At 37.6% G+C, this 22,367-nt stretch overlaps 1 protein-coding gene across 1 annotated transcript in view; it reads right to left on the bottom strand.

The window, feature by feature from the left end:
* Positions 1-22,367, bottom strand: part of LOC109094109 (roundabout homolog 2-like) — a 66,672-nt gene that overhangs the window by 29,906 nt on the left and 14,399 nt on the right. The window contains exons 3-9 of the mRNA XM_042771073.1: positions 12,280-12,437; positions 11,180-11,300; positions 10,930-11,092; positions 9,686-9,789; positions 3,448-3,572; positions 952-1,123; positions 25-230 (exon numbers count right to left, since the gene is read on the bottom strand). Coding sequence (XP_042627007.1) covers positions 25-230; positions 952-1,123; positions 3,448-3,572; positions 9,686-9,789; positions 10,930-11,092; positions 11,180-11,300; positions 12,280-12,437 — 1,049 coding nt within the window. The remainder of the gene's footprint in view (positions 1-24; positions 231-951; positions 1,124-3,447; positions 3,573-9,685; positions 9,790-10,929; positions 11,093-11,179; positions 11,301-12,279; positions 12,438-22,367) is intronic.

Below are 22,367 nucleotides of genomic sequence, written 5' to 3'. Positions count from 1 at the left end.
TTGTCTGAAGCGTCTGTCAAATACCTTCAAGCCGCTGATGTGTAAAGTGCCGTTTTCCATTAGGCTTATGTGAATGTCATCGCTCAGAACGCTTTCCCCGTTCTTCTCCCACCTGACGCTGGGGATTGGCCTGCCCATCACATGGCACTGGAGTAGGGCGCTGGAGCCTAAAGTGAGCGTCTGGTTGGCTGGGCCCTGTCGGATAATTGGTGGGATGAGATCTGATGGGCCTGGAGGATAAACAGCAGAGTGTGTTTGTAAGGAGTGTGCTTGGATCTGTCTAACAGTTGTCTAACAGTGTTTCTGGCATCCAAAGATCAGCCCGACTTACTTGTACAGCTACAGAAGTGCAACTGGCTGTCAGAGTTAATCACACTTTAAGAACACAATGGCAAAAATGATGAAGATATTCTGGAATTGGGGTGATGAATCAGGATGGTTGACTAGAAGACTATTTGAAGACTTTTTAAAGACTTTTTTAAGAGCTTCGGAAATAAAGTGATTACCGCATGTCCATACCAAACAAACCCATACATTCTCAAAATAAAACAAGTATGGCACATATTCAGCAAAACAGGGTAAAACTTTTTTGTAAGTTTAAAATACTCAAGACATCAATATGTATGAATTGTATCATCAAACTAAATTTAAGACTTTAAAGGACCTGCAGGGACCCTGAATTAATGAAGTCAACTAGTTTATTAAAAAAGGAGATGCTGCAAAGTTTTAAAATGAAGTGTGTTGAAGTACACTTCACTTATAGTAATCCCTCAGGAAGCACCATTAATTAAAATCAGCTTCATGACTTAAGGAACGCCCATCAAAATGAAGAGCCATGTACACTGTTAGTGCTCGCACTCAGGCGGTTTGTTAATACTAGGGGTTTTCTTCACAATTATCTCCAGAGATGCCATTTGCTGGGTGGGATGAACTGTAATCCCAGATACTCACCAGTTTTCACTTCCAGCAGAGCCTTGGCGAGGACACTTCCTGCCACACTGATCGCCTGGCAGATATAGTAGCCAGAGTCCTCAGAGTGAACATCAGAGATGGACAGCTCTCCGCTCATGGACACAGCATAACGGCCCGACTGGGATGGAGGTTGGCCAGGGAAAAGCAGCATCTACGACAGAGTACAGACTCTTGAGTTCACACCACACTGTGGGCAAATTATCCAGTGTTCAGAGAGACTGAAAGTCTGTTTTACAAGGTCCAAACAGCCATGGAAAATAGGATTGTCCTTGCTGAAGTAAAAGGGTTTGATGAACTAAATAGGTATACTCTAATATTAACAATGAAATGCGCCTGACACACAATAGCATACACAGTTTGCGTTCAGCGGATATTCTCCAAAATGGCACTACGGTGATGCGGAGAGACACAAAGTAGACGAATTGTTGAATAAAGTCATTATTTTTGTTTTCTTCGTGTACAAAAAGTATTCTCGTCGCTTCATAACGTTACATTTGAACCACTGATGACAGATGGACTTTTCTGACGATGTCTTTCAAACATTTCTGGACCTTGACACTGTAATTTACTTGGCAGTCTATGGGACCATCACAAGCTTCCCGGTTTTCATCCAAAATATCTTAAATTGTGTTCTGAAGACGAACAAAGCTTTTACGGGTTTGGAACGACATGGGGGTAAGTGATTAATGAAAAATTTTAATTTTGGGATGGAGTATCCCTTTAATGTCTTCATTGTCACTTTATATCAATTTAATGCATCCTTGTTGAAGACAAGTATTTAAGTATCTAAAAAATAAAATGCTTGAATATGGTGCCTCCAAAATATCACTGAAAAACAGTAATCTGATTAAAAGATCCCATTTCCATCAAAACTGCACATCAACTGATTTGAGCGCTTGGTTGTGTTTTTCTGGCAGTTTAATTTGCTGAGCGAAGCTGTTTGCTCCTTTGTGGGACATCAGTTGGGTTAACTGGGGGGTACGTACAGTAAGTGAGGGGGAATCCATTCACTTCACTTAAGAGGCTTAAAATGGGCAAGTAATGGACGAAGGTGAAAAGGCCACAGCATAATCTGGAACACGGCTGCAAATGGTATACAAGCGTGAACACAGGGGATGTGCTATAAAATCCATTGCACAGACCACACCCCAAATGACTCCAAAATGATGTGAGCCATCAAGGCTGAGTGGTCTTTAGCTCTCCCCTGGATTGACGGAGGCCTATTTTTAGCCTGGAAACACGCTCTGACTGCACTGAACGCTGTGCTTTTGATGGCCTATGCGAGCTGATCTGACACCTGATGTTCCTCTGTGTCAAATTTTCTCCTCCCACTCCTTCACAAGTGTCTCTCATCAGTGGTTTCCCATAATGGCTTTGAAAACACGCTGCTTTGTCGAATGGCCCGGCTCCAGCAATCCAATGCTCCGAATCATCTCATCAATGCAATCAGCAATACACGACTAATCAGCATCAACAAGGGTAAATATAATCATCTAGAGGCTCTAGGCTTGTTTTCAAGCTCTGGCAAAGTTAATGAGTCACTGATAAACATGCTCTGAGATGCAAATAAATCATCTTTATATGAAAAGATCTGCCTTTGATCTCCAATCAGGCTCTTTAAACCCACGCACGACATACAGTGAAGTATTGGATTACTGAGGGACAATGCTGAGCCATCTCATAAGCTGCATCTCGAATCATGTACAATGCACTGTTTACTTAAACTATACAGTATGTACTTGACTATATACTGCATGAATTTCAAAGGGTAATATAGTGTATTCGTACACTACTGTTCAAATGTTTGGGGCTGGTAAGATTTATTTAATGTAAAGTCACCAAAGCAGCTTTTATTTAATCAAAAATACAGTAAAAACAGAAATACTGTGAAATTGTAGTACAATTTAAAATAACTTTCCTATTTGAATATAAAATCTAATTTATTCCTGTGACAGTAAAGCTGAATGTTCAGCATCATTACTCCAGTCTTCAGTGTCACGTGATCCTTCAGATATCATTTTAATATGCTGATTATTGTGAATGCTGAAAACAGTTCTGCTGTATTTTTATATTATTTTCTTAAATAACGTTTTTATAGAATTTTTAAAAAATACATTAGGCCCTACACTTTTTTCAGCATTTATTTGAAATCGAAATTTGTTGTAACATCATAAATGTCGTTATACGCACTTTTGGTCGATTTAATGGATCCTTGTTCATTTATTTAAAAGAATATCTTACTGACCGTAACATTTTGAATGTTAATGTTTTCATATGGAAATGACGCACGTTCCGTTATTTTGGAGTTGCTGCTAGCTTTAGCATGATAGCTAACCCTAACTTCAAGTTCTCTACTAGTGCTGTATCACAAAATCCCACAAAATGGGACAGATACTATACAGTTTCATTGCATTGTTTGATCTCAAAACATGGTGTGCTTTATTAGATACTGTATGAAACATAAGTTGCACTCACCTGACTCCCTTCTTTCTGCCAGAAAACTGCAGGAAGAGGGTTACCCTGGGTGCCACACTGAAAAGTGATGGTTCGTCCTTGAGCAGTGACTTGATCCTGGGGAAGTACGTCAATCTGTGGTGGCACTGAGGCCAGAGAGAGCAGAATGTAGCTGGTTAGAGAATTTGAAATATGTCATGATTTTACTCTGTCCTTTTTTGCTACTTTTGTTTATACAGATGGAGGGAGGGAGGAAAAGTGATGGAAAGTGTTGGCAAAATGACACAAGCTGGATCAAAGAGATATTAATTATATCTCTTTAATTTAAAAAAAGAAACATATCCATTCAAAGGTTTGAGGTTAGTAATACTTTCATCCAGCAAGGATGCTTTAAAGACATTAAAGACATTTATAATGGTTACAAAATATTTCCATCAAAAAAAAATGAAAAAATTTATAAAAAATGTACAGCATCACAGTTTCTACAAAAATATTAAAAAGCACAACCGTTTTTAACATTGATAATAAGATGTTTCTTGAGCACCAAATCATCATATAAGCATAATTTCTGAAGGATCATGTGACACTGGAGACTGGAGTAATGATGCTGAAAATTCAGCTTTTACATCACAGGATTAAATTACATTTTAAAATACATGAAAATAGAAAATAGTTATTTTAAATTTTAATTATATTTCACAATATGTATTTTTCATCAAATAAATGCAGTATTCTAAGAATAAGCTATGTCTTTTAAAAAACATTAAATTACTGACCCAAACTAGAAATTTAAATAAAATAAATTTTATTTAACTGTTGACATCAGGTAAAGGTTCAAAGCTATCCACTTTAATCTGGATAGCATAGTCCAGCTAATTTGATACTGGAAGAAATGTTCTGAAATCAAATGATTGACTTTGGCATATCTGCAAATTAGAGTTTGTGGCATTGCAGAGAAACATTCTGACAACTCTTGAAGAGACAGAGTATTTTTCTCAAGGGAAACATCTGAGAAGAAGGAGACTCGAGCAAACGTCTCAGGGGGAGTTATTTATTTGCATACACTGTCTCTGTTGTTTCAGCACCTGATTCACTAAAGAAACTATACTAATCAGCTAAAAACACCAACACCCAAAAGTCAGTTTACAATCCAAAATGAAACAGCAGACTACCAATATTTGCTTACTTTACTGAGATGACTGTTTGCGGCTGTTTTGTGTGAAAAACCTTTCAATTTGTTCTCTAAATCTAGCTTTCTAGTAGAAACAATTGAGATGTTGAAGAGACATCATTTGTGATTCAGCTTTGCTATGGGTGGCTCTGACATCAACTATTCATACTTAAACTTGGTTTGACTGAATTTAACCCTCACCAAAGCACCATCTACGCTCGCCCACTCTATAAAAACATGAATTGGATTTCTCAGTATTTTAAATCACTTATCAGTTGAGTGCTGTCCTCTGAGGCTCATCAGCTCTGTGATTTGCACATTAGCTTGAGAGCTGTCGGATTTAAAACACATAGAGTCTCCACTCAGCTCAGATTAAAGCAAGTAATTAGTTGTGACTGCAAAGCAGATTCCGATGCTGGAGTCCATGGCTCATGCTGGGATACCAGTGGATGCGCGGTATCAAAAAACATCTGTTTTCAGCAGTGATGTTTGAGGTGGTTACTGCTCAGTTTATCACTCTGAAATCCAAACGGAACCACCAACATTATCCAACAGCCATTTCCCACCCACTTTCTAGTACGGCACTGGGCTCAAGGCTGTGTGTCTTTGTTTAGATAACCAGACCGCTACCCTGCTGTTCAGAAACTTCACAGTAGGTTTGTACACCAGACTCAAGTGAGAGAAGGCGTATGAGAGCGTGAAAGGCAGACAGAAAGCGCGAGATCTGACTCATCTGTGTTGTTTCTCCATTTTCACATTTTTCTGACGGGGCTACAAGCTCCCACACAAAAAACAACTCATGACGAGAAGCTGACAAAGATCAGGAGGAGAATAATAGTGTGGGGAGAAGTGGCTCAGGGCTAAAAGAGCCACTGCTCACGTCTGCAGGTGACAACTCCCAAGTGACAGATTGACTTGTATGTATGTATGTATGTCAGCTTTAGTGATTGAAATAATGAGTTAAAGAAACATTTCAGAGTAGAATGAGGAGCCTTAAAGGGACAGAAGATAATTGTAAAATATTTTGCAGGTTTTTTTTTTTTTTGGTCTTAAAAATGAAGGCCTTAAATATCCTTTTTAGCATTTATGGCTTGATGAAGCAACTTTAACATCCACAGAAACTTTCTATTCCACAAAACATTCTTTATTGTGGAAAAAAGGTTGTTTAGATTATTAAAATGTTCTATACAATAAGGTTCTTTTAAGAACTGTTTACTGAATGGTTCTTCCATGGCATCACTGTGAAAACCCCCTTTTGGAACCTTTATTTTTAAGAGTGTACAATGGAAGTCAATAGGGTCCAATGGGGATGTTGGTTTAGACCTCACTGACAAAAATACTTGATTTTTGGGGGGCATTTTTGCTTTTTATTTTGATAGGACAGTTGAATAATGACAGGAAGTGAAGTGGGAGAGAGTAAAAGGTCCACTAGCCGGGACTCAAACTCGGGATGCACATAGCACAATGGCGATAATGTATGTTCTTGACTTTCTTTCACACAATTCTGAGTTTACATCTTGCAATTTTTCATCTTTTTTTACCTCACACTGACTTTTCTTCTTAGAATTGTGAGTTTATATCTTGCAATCTGTTTATATCTCACAATTCTGCATTTATATCTTGCAATTATGAATTGAGAGATAAAAACTCACATATACCTTTTTACATTTTTTTAACCCGTGGCAGAAAGAAGCTTACGCATGAGGGTGAATAAATGATGAAAGATTTAAATTTTTGCATGAAATGTCTCTTTAACAGCCACAGAATTAAACTGCACCATTTCCCATTTTTAATACAGGGCACGTTTGAGATGATCCAGTGAACAAGGATGAATTTGACTCATGACTCATCCTGTGGGCATTTTGTTGGGCTTGGTAAAAGCTCTTGTGCACATGGCCGCTCATCGTGTGCGCTTGTCTGATGAGTGTAAAAACAGCAGATGTGTGTGGTCAGTCGTAATCTTCAGTGTGTTAAGTCACTGATGCCGTGGCTTTGCTCGCTGGTATGTTGGGAAAATGTTAAGCTAGAAGGCAGCAAACATCTGCTGAGAGGATCAGAGAAGACAGCTTTCCCCTGACAGACACAGGCCCTGTCAATCTAACATGAGCACAGGTGTTCTTATTATATCACAAAGGAAGTAAAAGTTAACAAACGGCATACATAACTATTTTCCTGTTACTGTGCATTTACATATGGAGATCTGCAGTACATGCAGGGTTCAAATGTAAAACTCACCCAGTGCCAGTGTGAGTAGAAACCACTTTGGAGAGTAAATGAAACTAGTTACTCGCCAGTGGCTGGAAATGTTTGCATAATACTTCTGCATAATACAAAAGTAAATCTGTAAGAATTACAGTCACATATGTGGAATATTTCCCACGTTAATCCACCAAAACGAAAATGTGAGGAATGAAATCCTGATTTTTGTGACAGGTACAGTTCCACTGAGAGATGGAGACTGGCTCATGACATGTGATGCTGAGTGACATAAAAAAACAACACTTTGGGATTTTGTTGGTCATATTTTAGTTTTGGTGGATTAATATGATAAATATTCCACATATGTGACTATAATTCTTACAGATGCATTACAGCAGTATTATGCAAATGTTTTCAGCCACTGGCAAGTAACTAATCTCATTTATTCTCCAAAATATTACAAATACTGTTTGTCACTAATATCCAAAGAAATAAATGCTGAATATATGTATATACTATATATACACTATGTAATTTACTCACCATTGGCAGTTTTGACAAAACCATAATTTGTCATTCAAAGGCTTCAATTTTTACCTCTAATTTTCTATTTTACACCATTTTTACACCGAGGTTCAATAGATGACAGCAACTGAATTCAGTCTCAAAATCCTTGTAGCTGGTAGAATGTAAAGCGAGGTCATGGGTTCGAACTTTAGGTAATGCTAGCACTGTTTTGTAAGCAGTTGTTTTGGATAAAAATGTCTGCCAAATGTATGCATGCAAATGTAGCAGTCACTGCTTTTAAACCGTTTTTAAAATGCTCATGTCTCGGTGTTATTAATGTTAATCAGCTGCATTAAACGTCTTATTTCACGAGCTCTGAAATCCATATTAATCTAATGGCAGTATCAGGGTAATGACTTGAAATGTCTTTTTGAGGCATTTACACACATTTTTATTATACCCACAATGCAAAACAGCAGACATAAAACAGTCTGTCTGTGCCACCTTCTGAGGTGCGGCAGCATGCAGTCAAGGGGAAGGAAAGGTTGGTAAGGATGAAATGATGAAGGGCAACAAAACATCAAGGCAAATGAGACAGAAAATTCACAAATGGAACATCAAGAAAATGGCCCTGAGTCAGAAAATGGATAGAGAGAGAGAGAGAGAGAGAGAGAAAGGCAGAAAAAGGAGGCAGTAGGAAGGAGATGGAGGCAGAGCTGCTTGGTCTCATCTTAATTCAGACTGGCAAAATAACTGGAGGATGAATTGAATCAGGTCTGCTACAGCTGCTTCCCCTAGCTTGTGCCAGTTAGATTCCCATGCAGTTCTCTCTCTCTCACACTCACTCTCTCTCTCTCTCATTTCTACACACATGCAAACACAGACTTTGCCACGTTCTATTAACACTGCCTCTGCACTCCGGCAGTTTGCTGAAGCACACCGTCTCTCTATAACAGCTGTCAAATACAGTAATCCACACGCTTTAACATAAACTCCACATAGTTGCTCAGTTCCAAAACATAGCAAGCTGCCTAAGTAGAAAATTCGACAATAATTCACTCACCATCAAATCATTCCAAACCTGTATGAGTTTCTATTTTCAGTGGAACCCAAAAGGAGATATTTTGAAGGATGTTTTTCAACCTTTTTTGTTCATACGATGAATTGGGTCTAAAGCAACATTTGCTCCCCACTGACATTATGTATTTATTTTATGTATGTACTTATTATTTATTTAGTATTTATTTTTATGTTTCACATACTAAAAGAAAAAGAAAAAAAACTGTTTTGGAAAAACATGAGGGTGAGTAAATGATGAAGTTTCACATAAGCTCAGAGAAAAAACTAAATCCAAGATGGTGGCTGAGGTGTATAAAGTATTTGATCTTAAAATGTACAGTACTGTGCAAGAGTCCTAGGCCATTACTACTTTCACCAACAAAAAACAAAAATGGTTTTAAACCAGCTGTTTCTATCTATTGCTGTGGTGTGTCAGTTGGAAATATGAGTTAATATTTGCAAACATTCTTTTGGCCATTAATTGTAATAATCCAGTTAGATTTTTGTTTGCAACAGCCAGTGCTCCACACAAAGATCTGAATTAATGTTTGGAAATGTAAACTGATATTTCCTACTGAAACACTACAAAAGACAGAAATAACTGGCTTAAAATCTTTATTTTTGTTGGTGAAAAAACTAATGGCCTAAGACTTTTGCACAGTACTGTATATTTAATACAACACTGAAAAGTATAAAGAAAAATAGTTCAGTCTAAAAAAAAATTGTACCCAGTGTTCTTGTATTTCATGTTTATTTCAGTATTATGTTAGCTTATCAACATGCTAACATGAACTTTAATGAAACCAATTGTGAGTCGAGTCTCTTGCTATTTGTGTTGTGCTTTGTGTTGCTGCCTATGTAAAAAGATTCTAAATCACTCACTTTCATGGCAGTCAGGATCCCAACTTAAAGCAAAATTATACTTCGGTTTTATGTGTATGCTATACAGTGAGCATTGCATAAATATCATAAGTAGCATATGTGTTCATTTGAATGCATATGCTAAGTGTTTGTGTCAAAACTTAGTATTCTTTGGGCTTAAGAAGTCAGCTGGCTATCTAGCCAATGAGGCAGCACACTAGAACAGAGCTACCACTTCAGCAGCAACAGAGGAGCTGATCAATCCTTCCTGGTGACTTCACACAGATCAGACTGATTGTGCCTGACAAATTCAAATGGCTGAGGTGAGGTCTGTTTAATGGAGAAAAGTGGCAACATATGCATGAAGCTAAGAATATCAGCTTGCTTATTTGTGATTCATATTTCAGGTGTGCTGTGATGTGTCAACACACGTGTAAAAGGATGCATGCCTGTGCGTCTTACCGTGGACCTGCAGCACAGCGGATGCTTCGGTTTTGCCCACGCTGTTTTCTGTGACACACGTGTAAGTGCCCTCGTCCTCTGCTCTGACCCTTATCAGACACACTCTTTTCACAACACATATCAAAAATACACTCCCCAGAAAATGAAAAAAGACAGACATTGTCCGTCAGTAAAGAAAACAGAACAGTCATCACACACACACATTCCTCCTACAGCCTGTCTACATCCCTCCGCTCTCTACGAGGACATTTCTGTGAGACTCCATCAAATATGCCACTGTACCGCACTGCATTCTGCCCCAAACTCTAGGAAACACTAGTTATATTTTATTCTTGGGGCTTGGGGCTTTTGCCACTTTTTTATTTGACAGTAGAAAGGAGACAGAAAACTATTTGGGGAGAGAATGGAAATGGGATCTAGATTCAAGTCAGTTCACTTGGCGGTCATCTTTCTAGTAAAACAGCTACAGCGATCCATTTGAATGGGAAAATACTGAAACCTCTAAAATTGTTGGCCAAGAACTTCTTTTAAAACATGCCTTACTGCCAATAAAATCTAACAACGTTTTGCTTCATTGGTTCAAATCACTCTACAATGTGACTTCCGTTTCCATTGCTATATTGAGAATTGGAGTTAATTTAGCAGGGAATAATCTAGCCACGTGACTGCTAAGACGATTGTCATTAAGCTGTCATGATGAGTAGTAAACTAGTCTGAAAAGATGAGTTACTCGCAGCTGCTGCCAACAATTTAGTGCCAAAAAAATTTGTTATATCATTTTAAGTTTTTAAATGTGATTAAATATAATTTAATTGACACATTTAAAGCATTATAATATCGGAAATACATAAGTTATCGCATATTGCATTTTTCATCAGTATTGTGCAGCCCTACTTTATATGTGATTATGAAAAGCATAAATTAAATCTGTTTATCTTATAAACAATAATCAGCATACATAACACACAGTAGAGCTTATCAAATATGTTAAATGGAAGCACATTTCTTCATGAATTTCTTCAATTGTAACAGACTTTCAGCGGAGGGACAGAAATCTCTCAGGTTTTGTTGTGTAATTCTGTATTATGCAATAAATATTATTCCTCAGTTTGAGGTTTATTGGTTATATGAGCTTTCTGCTTCTCTAACTCAGTGGAAATAGGAAACTGATTTTCTAATCTGTCACTACATAAATTTCATTCAACCGGCATTTGAGCTCTATAAAGCTGCTGTAACAGCATCACAAATGTTTGTAAGCAGAGTCTTGCCTCCCCCGCGGTAGTTCTCCTTCGTCTCTGTTCCAGCGGACAGTCGGAGCCGGGTCTCCATGAACCTCGCATAAAAAGTCAACAGTCTCTTCACCCAAAACAATCTGATTCACAGGTCTGCGGATGAACACTGGCCTCTCTGCTCACACAGTCACACACATATCACACAGTGATTATTTTAACTCCTTTGTGAAACCAAAACACTGAGCCAGGAAATTGGACTTACCAAACACAACGAGTTCGGCTGGATCACTGTCTCTCTCGCCCACCATATTGGTGCCTACGCACACGTACATGCCTGCGTCACTTTTCCGGGTGTGAGAAATCATCAGCTTACCACCACGCATCTGAAGAAAGAAAATCACACACATCACTTTATTATAGTACAACTTGTTTTGATTCTTTAAAAAGATTTTTCAGTATTCAGTATCTTCTTCAGAATAAGGTTCACTCAGAAATGTATTCCTCCATTTTTCTTGGTTATTCAAATGTTAAGGGAACATACAAACATTATGTGAATGTAAATTTTGAATGTCCTCTGAACATTCTGAAACAAGTAGTAACATTTAAAAAAAATTCAGATGAAAATGTGAGTGCGTTTTTGAATGCGTCTAGCCAATCAATGTCTCCTTATGTCACGGGTAGTACCAGTCGTGTTGGTAAGACCCTGCTCTGGAGTAGGAGCTAATTTGGTTCTCGAAGAAGGCAGTCCGGTACTAAAACGCCAAAAAGTGGGTAGTTCCACAATTAGTTCTGGTGCTATGAAAAGATTCTCGCGGTGTGAAATGCCCTATTGAGATCACATGACCAAACTTTTTTTTTTCAGAAACCAGTGTAATTTGAGTTACTTTGTTAATTATATACTATTATAGTATTTATAGCTGTTATTTTAAAATTTTGTTTTGTGATTTTTTTATTATTTCTTTTTTTTATATTTCTTTTAACTTTATTTATTTATTTTTTTAAGTAATTTTAATACTTAACTTAAGCAACATTTTTAATTTAAATTAAAATTTTCCATCTAGTATTTATATTTTTACTTTGTGCATTTTTTTTTCTTTCAAAGAACAAAACCAGTTTCAGATTTAGCTGTAACAATACTGGTAACCAGCACAACATAAACAGAATAATGCTAAGTGCACCTTTCATTTAGACAATTTGCATTTGGCAGTGATGTCAGTGTTGATGGACAACATGACGTGACCAAGCGCACTGATTTATGTTTTAAATCGATGCTGGTTGCGAAGGGGTGGAGTGATGTCACTGCTGCACTACAACCTAATCATCACTCCTGTGCCAACATTGCACTTTCTGCTATTGACTCACAGAGATCCTGCCGTCCTTGTCATTGACACGAACATTGTTCCTCTTCCAGGAAACGGTGGGCTCAGGGTGACCCCTGGGAGGGACGCACTCCAGCACAGCAGGTTCTCCTGCTGCCACCACCACATCATTGGGAGGCTGGCGGAAGTCATCCCTGAGAACTATGGGAGATTGAGACAAGTGTTAGCTGTATGCTGTGTTGTTTTTGTTTGGAATGTTTTCATCTTCTCCCTTGTGTAAGGTGTTTATTTATGGATCTTCATTGAGGAACTTGGGAATTGTGAGTCAGAGATGAATGAGACGTCTTATCTTCGCTTTCTCTCAGCTCGTGTCCTCAAATCTCCTGTGCTCATTCCTGCATGTAATGCCTTGGCTTTCTCATCTTATCAATTATAAAGTGTTTTTATGACAACACATACACATTTAAATGCAGCTGAATAATTGACCACAGAAAAGAATCATGACATGACTAGGGATCTGTTCCAAAACCTAGTAAGCTGCTTTCTATTTACACTATTGTTCAAAAGTTTGGGGTTTTTAAAGAAATTAATACTTTTATTCAGCATGGATGCAGTGAGAGTAAAGACAGTTACAAGGATCTTGTGATACTGTAGACTGGAGTAATGGCTAATCTGCTATCACAGGAATGAATTACATTTTAGAATATATAAAAATAAATAGTTATTTTAAATGGTCAAAACATTTCAAAATATTAAATTTTTTTCTGTATTTTGATCACATAAATGCAGCCTTAGTGAGCATGAGAGACTTTTTTCAAAAACAGTGAAAATCTTACAGACCCTAAACTTTGAATGGTTATGTACACATGCAGGAACATCATACGTGTTAAATTTGAAGATCTCTACATAGGTAGCAACACAAATAGTGCTCTGCATGACAAATACAACTCAGAATTTATGTCAACAGTGTATGACATTAGCATGTTGCTAAGCTAGCTACACAATTCTGAAATATGCATAAAACACACATACATTTGCTAAAATTATGTTTTTTCGTAATTAGATTATTTATTAACTATTAGCCTATTTTTGTAAAGAATAAAAAAAAGCTACACTAAAATCAACATTTCACTCTCCTTGACTTGACTTGACAATTACAACAGCGTTTGATGTTAGCCTGTTGCTAACCAAACAATCAGCTTGTCCCGATGAGCATAGAACTATTAACTATTAACTATTAGACTATTAGACTATTAGAGTATTAGACTATTTTCAGAATTAATTATAAGTATGTTCCTCTCACTTTGTTGGCCTTATAGGAATAATTTATTTATTAATTTATTTTTATTTTATTTTTACCAAGCCTGCCCCATAGCATTCTGGGATTGCCACTCCACAAAACAATTGTGTGATGCTGCCTTAGAATTTGGGGAACACAAGGTATTTTGTGTTGCATTCATGTTGGAAAGTTGAATGCTCATAAACACAAAATAATAAATACAAATTGGAAGTTCCTGATTTTCTTTGAAAATGTTAACATTTTTAAAGGATTTTCTCTGAGCCCAGATTTCTGAATAGGGGGCATCAAACAAGGCAGACTTAATGGATGCTGCACCTGTAGTTGCCAGTAAATTTGTTGAAATTATTGTTTTATGCTGCATTTTTATGTGCAAAAGGTACAATACAAATCAATACAATTCAAATCAGAGTGATTTGAACGCACCTGCCATCATAATTACAACTTCACAACTCATAAATACGAGCTTACAACAAATACAACATAAATAGGCAGCTCAAAGTTGAGTTTGAAACAACTTTAAAGTCTCAAAAAACAAAATCCAACAGGGAAGCCAATTCTTTAACTCTGAAGACAGCCAAATTCAACAATGGCTGGTTGTGCTGACCTTACTAAGCATCAATGTTAATGGCAAACACTGTAAACTCTGCCCCCTTCTCTTTTCTATGCCTAACCTTCACACTGAGAGCGAATGGCAGAATGCTACATTCCCCGCTGTCTGGCTTGGCAGGAAAAGTTACCCATAAATCCCCATGAAGTGGTGATTGACAGATTAAAAATGCGACCCCTGCTCTATGGCAGCTGCCTCAGGGGGCCCTTTGAGTTTCCTACATCAAAGAGTGAGCTCCTACGGGCTTTAGACTCCCACCAGCGGCTGGTACAGAGCCTCACACACACATACAAGCATAAATGCCACTCATATTCTAATCTCTCTGAAATATAAATGCATTTCGGTAATAACGCACTCCACACACCGTTGTCCACAAATTAATCACCAATCTGACAGCTGCAATATATTCTCGTCTTATCTCTTAAACACTTTGTGGATGAATTTTTTCGATTAACACCTCAATTATAAGGTGTAATCTCACCTGTCGTGGGCTGCAAATGAAACCGTAGAATGTAAAGCATGAAAATGATTCCAAATAAATAAATTCAGCCATCGATTCATATTTATGATATGACCTCTGCAGTATTTCCGCTGTATTACTGAGTCTTGGCTACATCATCCCTTGGCAGACCTTTATAAATGCAATGACTTGTGATAATTACTTATAAATATTCATTGAAATGTCATGTTATTGGTGAGATCCAGAGTGCAGAGTGCTCCATTTTCTTTGTTAGTTAAACTCATGCTCATCTCCTGCCTATGAATATTCATATCTTTCAGGCTGGGACAAATGGTGTGGGTCTGTCTATGGGCAGTAAGTGATTCACGTCAGGATTTGTAGTGCTTCACCAACTTCACCACTCCACCATCCAACACAATCTGCCACATTCCTGTTCACTCAAACCATCTTCACATTTTAGATTTTTAGAGGCAAATCATTATCATTGTTGTGTCATGGTATTCACTAACTACTCGCAATCCAGATGGGCAAATTTAATTAGCTCACTGCCATTCTTTTTTAGCACAAACATGCATCCTTTCTATGCAAAGCCCACCGGCAACTATAGCTGCCACACTTTATAGTTGTCATTTTCCTTTTGTAAGTATTTTTCTAGATGTTATCCATGTTATATTTCTCAATGACATGCAAGAAAACAATCAAATAAAGGATTTCAAAGAAAAAAAAGGTATTCACTTCCTTCCTGTTAAATGAGGCTGTCAACTTCCTACCCCTACTTCCAGAAAGCATGGTGAAGACAAACCCTCCCAAAGAAATTTAATTTTCATGTTACTAATAAGTATTTTTTATTGACATATATACACTGAACAAAATTATAAATGCAACACTTTTGTTTTTGCCCGCATTTTTCATGAGCTGAACTCAAAGATCTAAGACATTTTATATGTACACAAAAGGGTCTATTTCTCTCAAAAATATTGTTCACGAACACAAGAAGTGTTAGTGAGCACTTCTCCTTTGCCGAGATAATCCATCCACCTCACAGGTGTGGCATATCAAGATGCTGATTAGACAGCATGATTATTGCACAGGTGTGCCTTAGGCTGGCCACAATAAAAGGCCACTCTAAAATGTGCAGTTTTAATGTATTGGGGGGTCTGAAAACCAGTCAGTATCTGGTGTGACCACCATTTGGGTTACCTGTTACATTACAGTACACTGCATAAAATTTCACTTACCACATAAACAGAGTAAGGAGATATGACTGAGGAGGATAGTGAATGATTTGCAGATCCCGAGCACCACTGACAAACATCTCATCTTGTAAAATGTGTTGTAAGTATTGCTGCTCCATAGTATAAACAGAGTACGTGTGATCGCAAATCTCAAAAGTGAAAGTGAAACTAAAAAGCGATCGTGGATCCACAAGCTGTTTCAATGCCAGGCATAATAGCAGCTCCCTGATGCCCGCAATTTATATACAGAATAATTAACCAATGACATAACTGCAAGAGAAGTTATTAAAATATGTATTTTCCTCCCATCACGTATTTATTCCCTTAAGGGGTTCCATATACACGTCATTTTCTTTCAGAACACGGTACACGGATGCGGCGGATTGTGGGGGGTATGGGGGGATAACGATGTCAGCTCAACATCGTCTACTGCCCCACCCCTAACCGCAGTAAAAAAAAAATGTAGGAAGAGGCATGTTATTTTTTTTAAGGATAAATTCATTATAACTCATAAATGGATTTTTTATACAAAATATAGTAATAAAGAAATAAGTGCCTGAAACCAAAAGGCAATTAAACAACAGATTTGACATTTACTTGAAAATGCTATCAACCAAAAAAAAAAATTCATCCCCCAAAGGCTAATTAGTTTTTTTTTTTTTAAACTGACTATAAAATGATTCACTTGTCCTTTTCCCCCGTTGTCCAGTAAGATCTGCTGACTCCATCCACCATTGTCTATCACTGTTAAATAAGCATCCACTCATTCCCTTGGGCCTCTCTAACAAGTGTACAAACAATGCACAGGTCTTCCCTAGCATATAAAAGTATTTTTTTTTACAAGAGAAAGAGCGCAGATGTTGCAGAAAAGTGCCCAACCAACGGCACACCCAAAACAGACATCTGCCCCATTCCACAAAAGCCATCTCACCCGGTGGACACCCTCCAATCAATGCAGATCCGATAATGAAAGCTGATGCCGAGGGTGACTGATGGCCCCCAAACAGAAACATAACAACAGTGGTGTAATGCATATATGCATGCATGAGCTTGCAAATTGGCAGTGTGACATTCTTTGTCCCCTGCAGTCCACTGTGGTGGCCCGTCACCTCCTGAACAGGATTTAACTCGCAGGAGGCATATGCACAAGCAAAGACAAGGACAGGCTGTTCCCAAACAGCCCACAGCGTGTTGCATTTTTCAGGAGAAGCCATGTGTTATTCATGAGCACTGGTTAAGAAAAGAGAGGGTAAAATAGTGTCACCGTTTACCTAGAGCCGGCCAGCCTGCACACAAAGCTCGTATGTGCCCTCGGCAATACCACATGCATAGTTATGGGAAAGAATGATACACGCTTGGCTCTGACAGGGTTCGTCCCTCTTGGCGGTGTGTTCAGGAAGCCATTCTTCCCCCCTCTCATCCTCTACACTTTATTATGAAGCACATAAAAGGTAAAGCAATGTGATTTTTAATCATCTGTGAGGTGAGTGACATGAGCAGAGACACTCATTAGCTACAGCTGAAAGCCTGAGTGGGTCACATGACCGGCACAAAACATTACAGTCATTCTCTTAATTCTGGTTGGCTTCCTTCCACTGAGCAGACCATGCACAGCAAAACCATCATCATCCCTTACATATGCTGTATAAGCCAATTACTTCAGATGCTAAAATTAAATTAGCAATAACTTATTCCTTATACGTTGGCTGTGTCTCAAAAACCAGCAACATATTTTCTAATTATTTTCTGTGTGCACAATGATAAAAAAAAACAAAAACAAAAAAAACATGCTGTTTAGGTCAGGAGTTTTCAAATTAGGAGGTTGCAAATTGGTGCTCGGGGGTCTGCAGAAAATTGCTGAGGACAAAAGTAAATTGTGAAAAGCACTATACTAATCAGTTTGAATTAAATTTAATGTTTATCTTCAGCTTTCTATATAACACTACAGCAGTATTTTGTTTACTAAAACTATTAAAAATATTTTTTTTAATTCAAAAAATATGAAAAGAAATGAATAAAATATAAATATTAGATGAAAAACTTGAAAATCTTAAAATATTTAAATGTTTAAAAATAAACAAATACCAATTAAAAGTTTCTAAATATTAATAAAAACTATAATAGTATATAAATATTATGAAAACAGCACTGCAGCATATTTAATATTTTAATAATTTATTTTTACATTACACTATAAATGTAATATAAACCCATATATATATATATATATATATATATATATACACACACACACACACATACACATACTGTATATATATATACATATATATACTGTATGTGAAATTGTGAATAGAAATTATAGAAAATATACTATCTATCTATCTATATCTGTAATATTTATATGTAAATAAGCTATACACACACACACATGTTGGAATATGTGGTTTACATGTACTCTCCATAGGCATACTGGTTTTATACTGTACAAACTGTGTTTTCTATCACCGTAGACCTAAACTTACCCCTCACAGAAAACTACTGTCATTTTTTTAATTTCATAAAACAACACCATTTAGTGTTTTTTTAAGCCTTTTGGTTTATGGGGACACAGGAAGCCATAAACCATGATTTTTTGTAGTACACATGTCATAATACACATTTGTGTCCTCAAAAACCATATATACCAAAACACACACACACACTCAATGCATGTAATGGACCAAACAGCTAATATATGTTTACCTGTCTGCTCTCTTTTACATTATAGCTCAGGATAGTCACTATTCATTTTCCTCATTAGTCGCATTAGTCACAACACATGTTGATGGAAACTTGGTATCTGACTGGTACACTGGTATTCCAACAACTCATGATTTTGAATTATGGGAGTAAAAGGACAATTCCCAAGCTGAATCTCACACAGGTCGGGCTCATTTTAAAAGGCTGGAAGTCTTTGTTCTCCGCCTCCCTGTTGAGATCATGCAATGATGGTAAATGACAAGCCTGTTTGGATGTACATTATTAATAGCCCACCACTGACTCACCATGCGCTCTTTCTCCTTCTTTACACACACGGCCGCTTATTTGCATCCCCCACTGTAGAGACCCACAACACATTCGCCCATTTGTGACTCAGACGTTGGTCTTAAAAGGACAATCATTCTAACCTGAAGAATCCGTGTCGGGTTTGACAAGCGACCATCTGTGTGTTAGTGTGTGTGTGTGTGGATTGGGAGGAGACTTGTTTTAGGCTAATTGAAGCACTCCTACATTTACAGCCTGACAATTACATGCAAAATTATGCTAGCCGCTAACATGTAATTATATGGTGGTGCATGAATGTGGATGTCATTGTGAAAGGTTATGGCTGGCCAGATTCTGACACACAGCTGGAAGTGTGTGCAGAATAGACAGGATGTTGTTATTGTTCATTTCAGAGCCACATAAATAAATCCATCCCAGAGGTGGGCTAGTCCAATGCTACGTTTTTCCCCCTGTTGAGACTCGGGTAATCGACCCACCCAGAGAGACGGTGACTGGGTTAATCCATACTTTGTTTGTGTTTACTTCCTTTTGGACTGATAACATCCCATTCAACATCACTTTCCGGCTTTTATGTGCTTTCTTGAACAATCAATAAATGGATGGAACTTGGTCGAAATTGTCTTCTGAAAATTAAATGCAACAGCTGAAAATGTAACACATTTGACATGAAACAGACAAAGAGCATGGAAGATATGCGATATAGAAAATGCATTGGTTATGTTCAACAACACTGTGCATGCAAGAAATCCCATAACAGCCCTTCAGAGGGTTTAGATAAGAATGCATGGGGAAAGATGTATTAGGGAAAAGCTGCCAGGAGCATCATTACTGTATAATCCCACACTGGGTGAAAGAGGGACAGCTGGGTCTAGAGCCTTTTAAGCAAGTTTTATTTTTCATTTGTCCTTCTTTATCTTAATCCAGGCTCAGGGAACGTGGCAGTTTGCTCCCCCAGACAGACTGCCACATTCAATGCTTTGAAATAGATACAGCTTTTCTCTTGCATAAAAGCTTCAACACAAAGCTGCTATTTTGATAGAATACGTGAATGGATTTGCATTCAGGCCAAGAGCTAAATATCTAATTCTGCCAAAAATAAATTAAATAAATTAATAAATAAATAAAAAAGACAGAAATAACAGGCTTCACCAGTCGCAGTTGCCATTTGTCATCCTGCCATTATGACAAGCGTCAGATTAAGCATTGGTCCTGTGGCATACATATGTTAGGTGGATATTACTGTATCCCCCAATATACTGTAGTCTATCATTGCATGGATTAATGTATTAGTGTAAGACCCAGATTCAGTCTTCTCTTACTGATGAACCCTTTAATATTACAGAACAACACCGGCATTTCACAAAATGCACAAATCTTTTTGTTTGTCAAAGAACTTAAAATAAGGCTCTTTCAATGCTTTTGAATATAAAGAGCGATTTATACATTCCATTTCAAACCAAAACTAAAAAAATAAAATTTAAACATTTAAAATTTAAAAATTAAAATTAAAATAAAAATACATTCATTTACTCTATTCTATGAAACCCAAAATAAAATTTTCACATAGTTTTGATCATTATTATCCATTCTTGTTAAAAATTGTGGTCACAGATCAAGACAAAACTAATGTGTTTCCAAAAATTCTCTCTCACAGGATGTTCACGACTTGACTAGAACAGTTAATCACATCACACATGTGCCTAATACTGAAAAACATGAGTGATTCACCAATAAACAAGCACAGAGTGAACATTTCATAGCTCAACAACTCTCTGTGTTTATGAGTCCCATAAGCTGAAATATCTAACAGATGGCCATGGCCACATCATACTTGTCGTGTCAAAAACTGCTCACTTATCACAAACATGCTGATCCCATGTATACAGTCAATTTTTTTCCCCACCTCAATCCGCTTGCTGCTATAATCTGAGCTGCAGGACTAGACGACATCTTAGAGATGTGTGAAGGATTGCTCGCCCTCGCCCCTGCCTTCACCTGTTGTACCCCTCAGGATCCTCCGTCTTCATAAACCACCTGCTCTGCTCTCATGCTGCGATAGCGCTGGCAACTGTCCAGCTCTAATTAGCACATTAATCACTGCTGAGGAGAAGATATGGCTGGCGGTGAGCTGGGTTTCCTGGTGTATGACCCGAGTCTCATCTTCAACAAGGACGATCCCTTAATTCACGAGTATTGTGCAGCATGAGCTAATATCCAACCTGATTTGAGGCTCGTAGGAGTGCTGAGTATAAGTCTATATGGACTCTAGAGAGCTAAAAACGATTCTCTTTCTGGCTTCAATCGTACATAATAAATCATCTTGCAAGTCTTGCTTATGACATATTTTTCGATGCTGTGATTATGACTTGGATTTATAGGCCACGTAGCATCATTCAGCAAATCTTGTGCCTGAAAAAAATCCAAATTGTAAAAACTGATTTTTTTAATGAATAGTGAGATATAACAAGATTTTGGTCCTAAAATACTGTGCAACAATTGGCTAGTATTCTCCTTCCTGCTAAATATGAAGAGCTATTTGTGAGGCTAAGTATGCAGAATTCAGGATAAGATATACCACAGAGTGCATGATTGCAAATCATTTTCACCCAGCATGCTCTGCTACTCAGCGTCCTCTGGGATTGTAAGCAAAAGTCTGTAATGGCTCTAAGGTCTCGACTCTCCCTCGGCAGTTAAGGATGTCTATTTTTAAGAACTCATTTCATTTTGAATAGGAAAACACTTTAAAGGGGTCATATGATGCAATTTCAAGTTTTTCTTTCTTTTTGGAGTGTTACAAGCTGTTTGTGAATAGATAAGATCCCTAAAGTTGCAAAGACTGAAGTCTCAAACCCAAAGAGCTATTCTTTATAAAACCACACACTCCTAAAATGCTTCGTTTAAACATGCCCCCACATGTCTACATCACTGTGTGGGAAGATTTGCATAACATCGCCCAAATGTATACACAAAGAAAGAAGGCGTAACTTTGATTCTCACTGTAGTATTGTTCCTGCCGCTATGTCATGGAGACGATGTGTGTTTCGTTGTGAAAGCGAAACTACTTTGATTGGCCTTCCAAAAGAGGACACAACTAGAAATCAGTGGTTAAGTTGCATTTACAACACTGTTCCAGAACAGTTCAACCCAAATATTCAGATGTGTGTGCAGTGCATTTATGGAGGACTGTTTCCTGAACCTGGGAGAGTACAATACTTCTGTGGCACAAAGCCTGTTTCTATAAAATGGGGCAATTCCAACTTTGCAAGGACAGTCTGGTGCTTCTGACTCACAGCCTGTAAGTACATTTTCATATTTAAAGAATTTGCCACTGATGATTAAAATCCAAGTTTTGAGCAGTGTAACTAATGTTAACAATATTTAACTAATGTTAACAAATGGAACCTCATTATAAATTGTGTATTGCAAAAGATGCAGCTTGAATAAAAAGAAAAGAGATGGTCTTGTGGAAAACAGGCCCCAGGAAATTGCTGCTTTGTGTTTTAATGAGCAAACTTTGGGGAAT

Source organism: Cyprinus carpio, chromosome A15 (assembly GCF_018340385.1).
Source record: "Cyprinus carpio isolate SPL01 chromosome A15, ASM1834038v1, whole genome shotgun sequence".
Taxonomy (NCBI): Eukaryota; Metazoa; Chordata; class Actinopteri; order Cypriniformes; family Cyprinidae; genus Cyprinus; species Cyprinus carpio.
The sequence above is the reverse complement of the archived record's forward strand: the minus strand, read 5'-3'. Positions and strand labels throughout refer to the sequence as shown.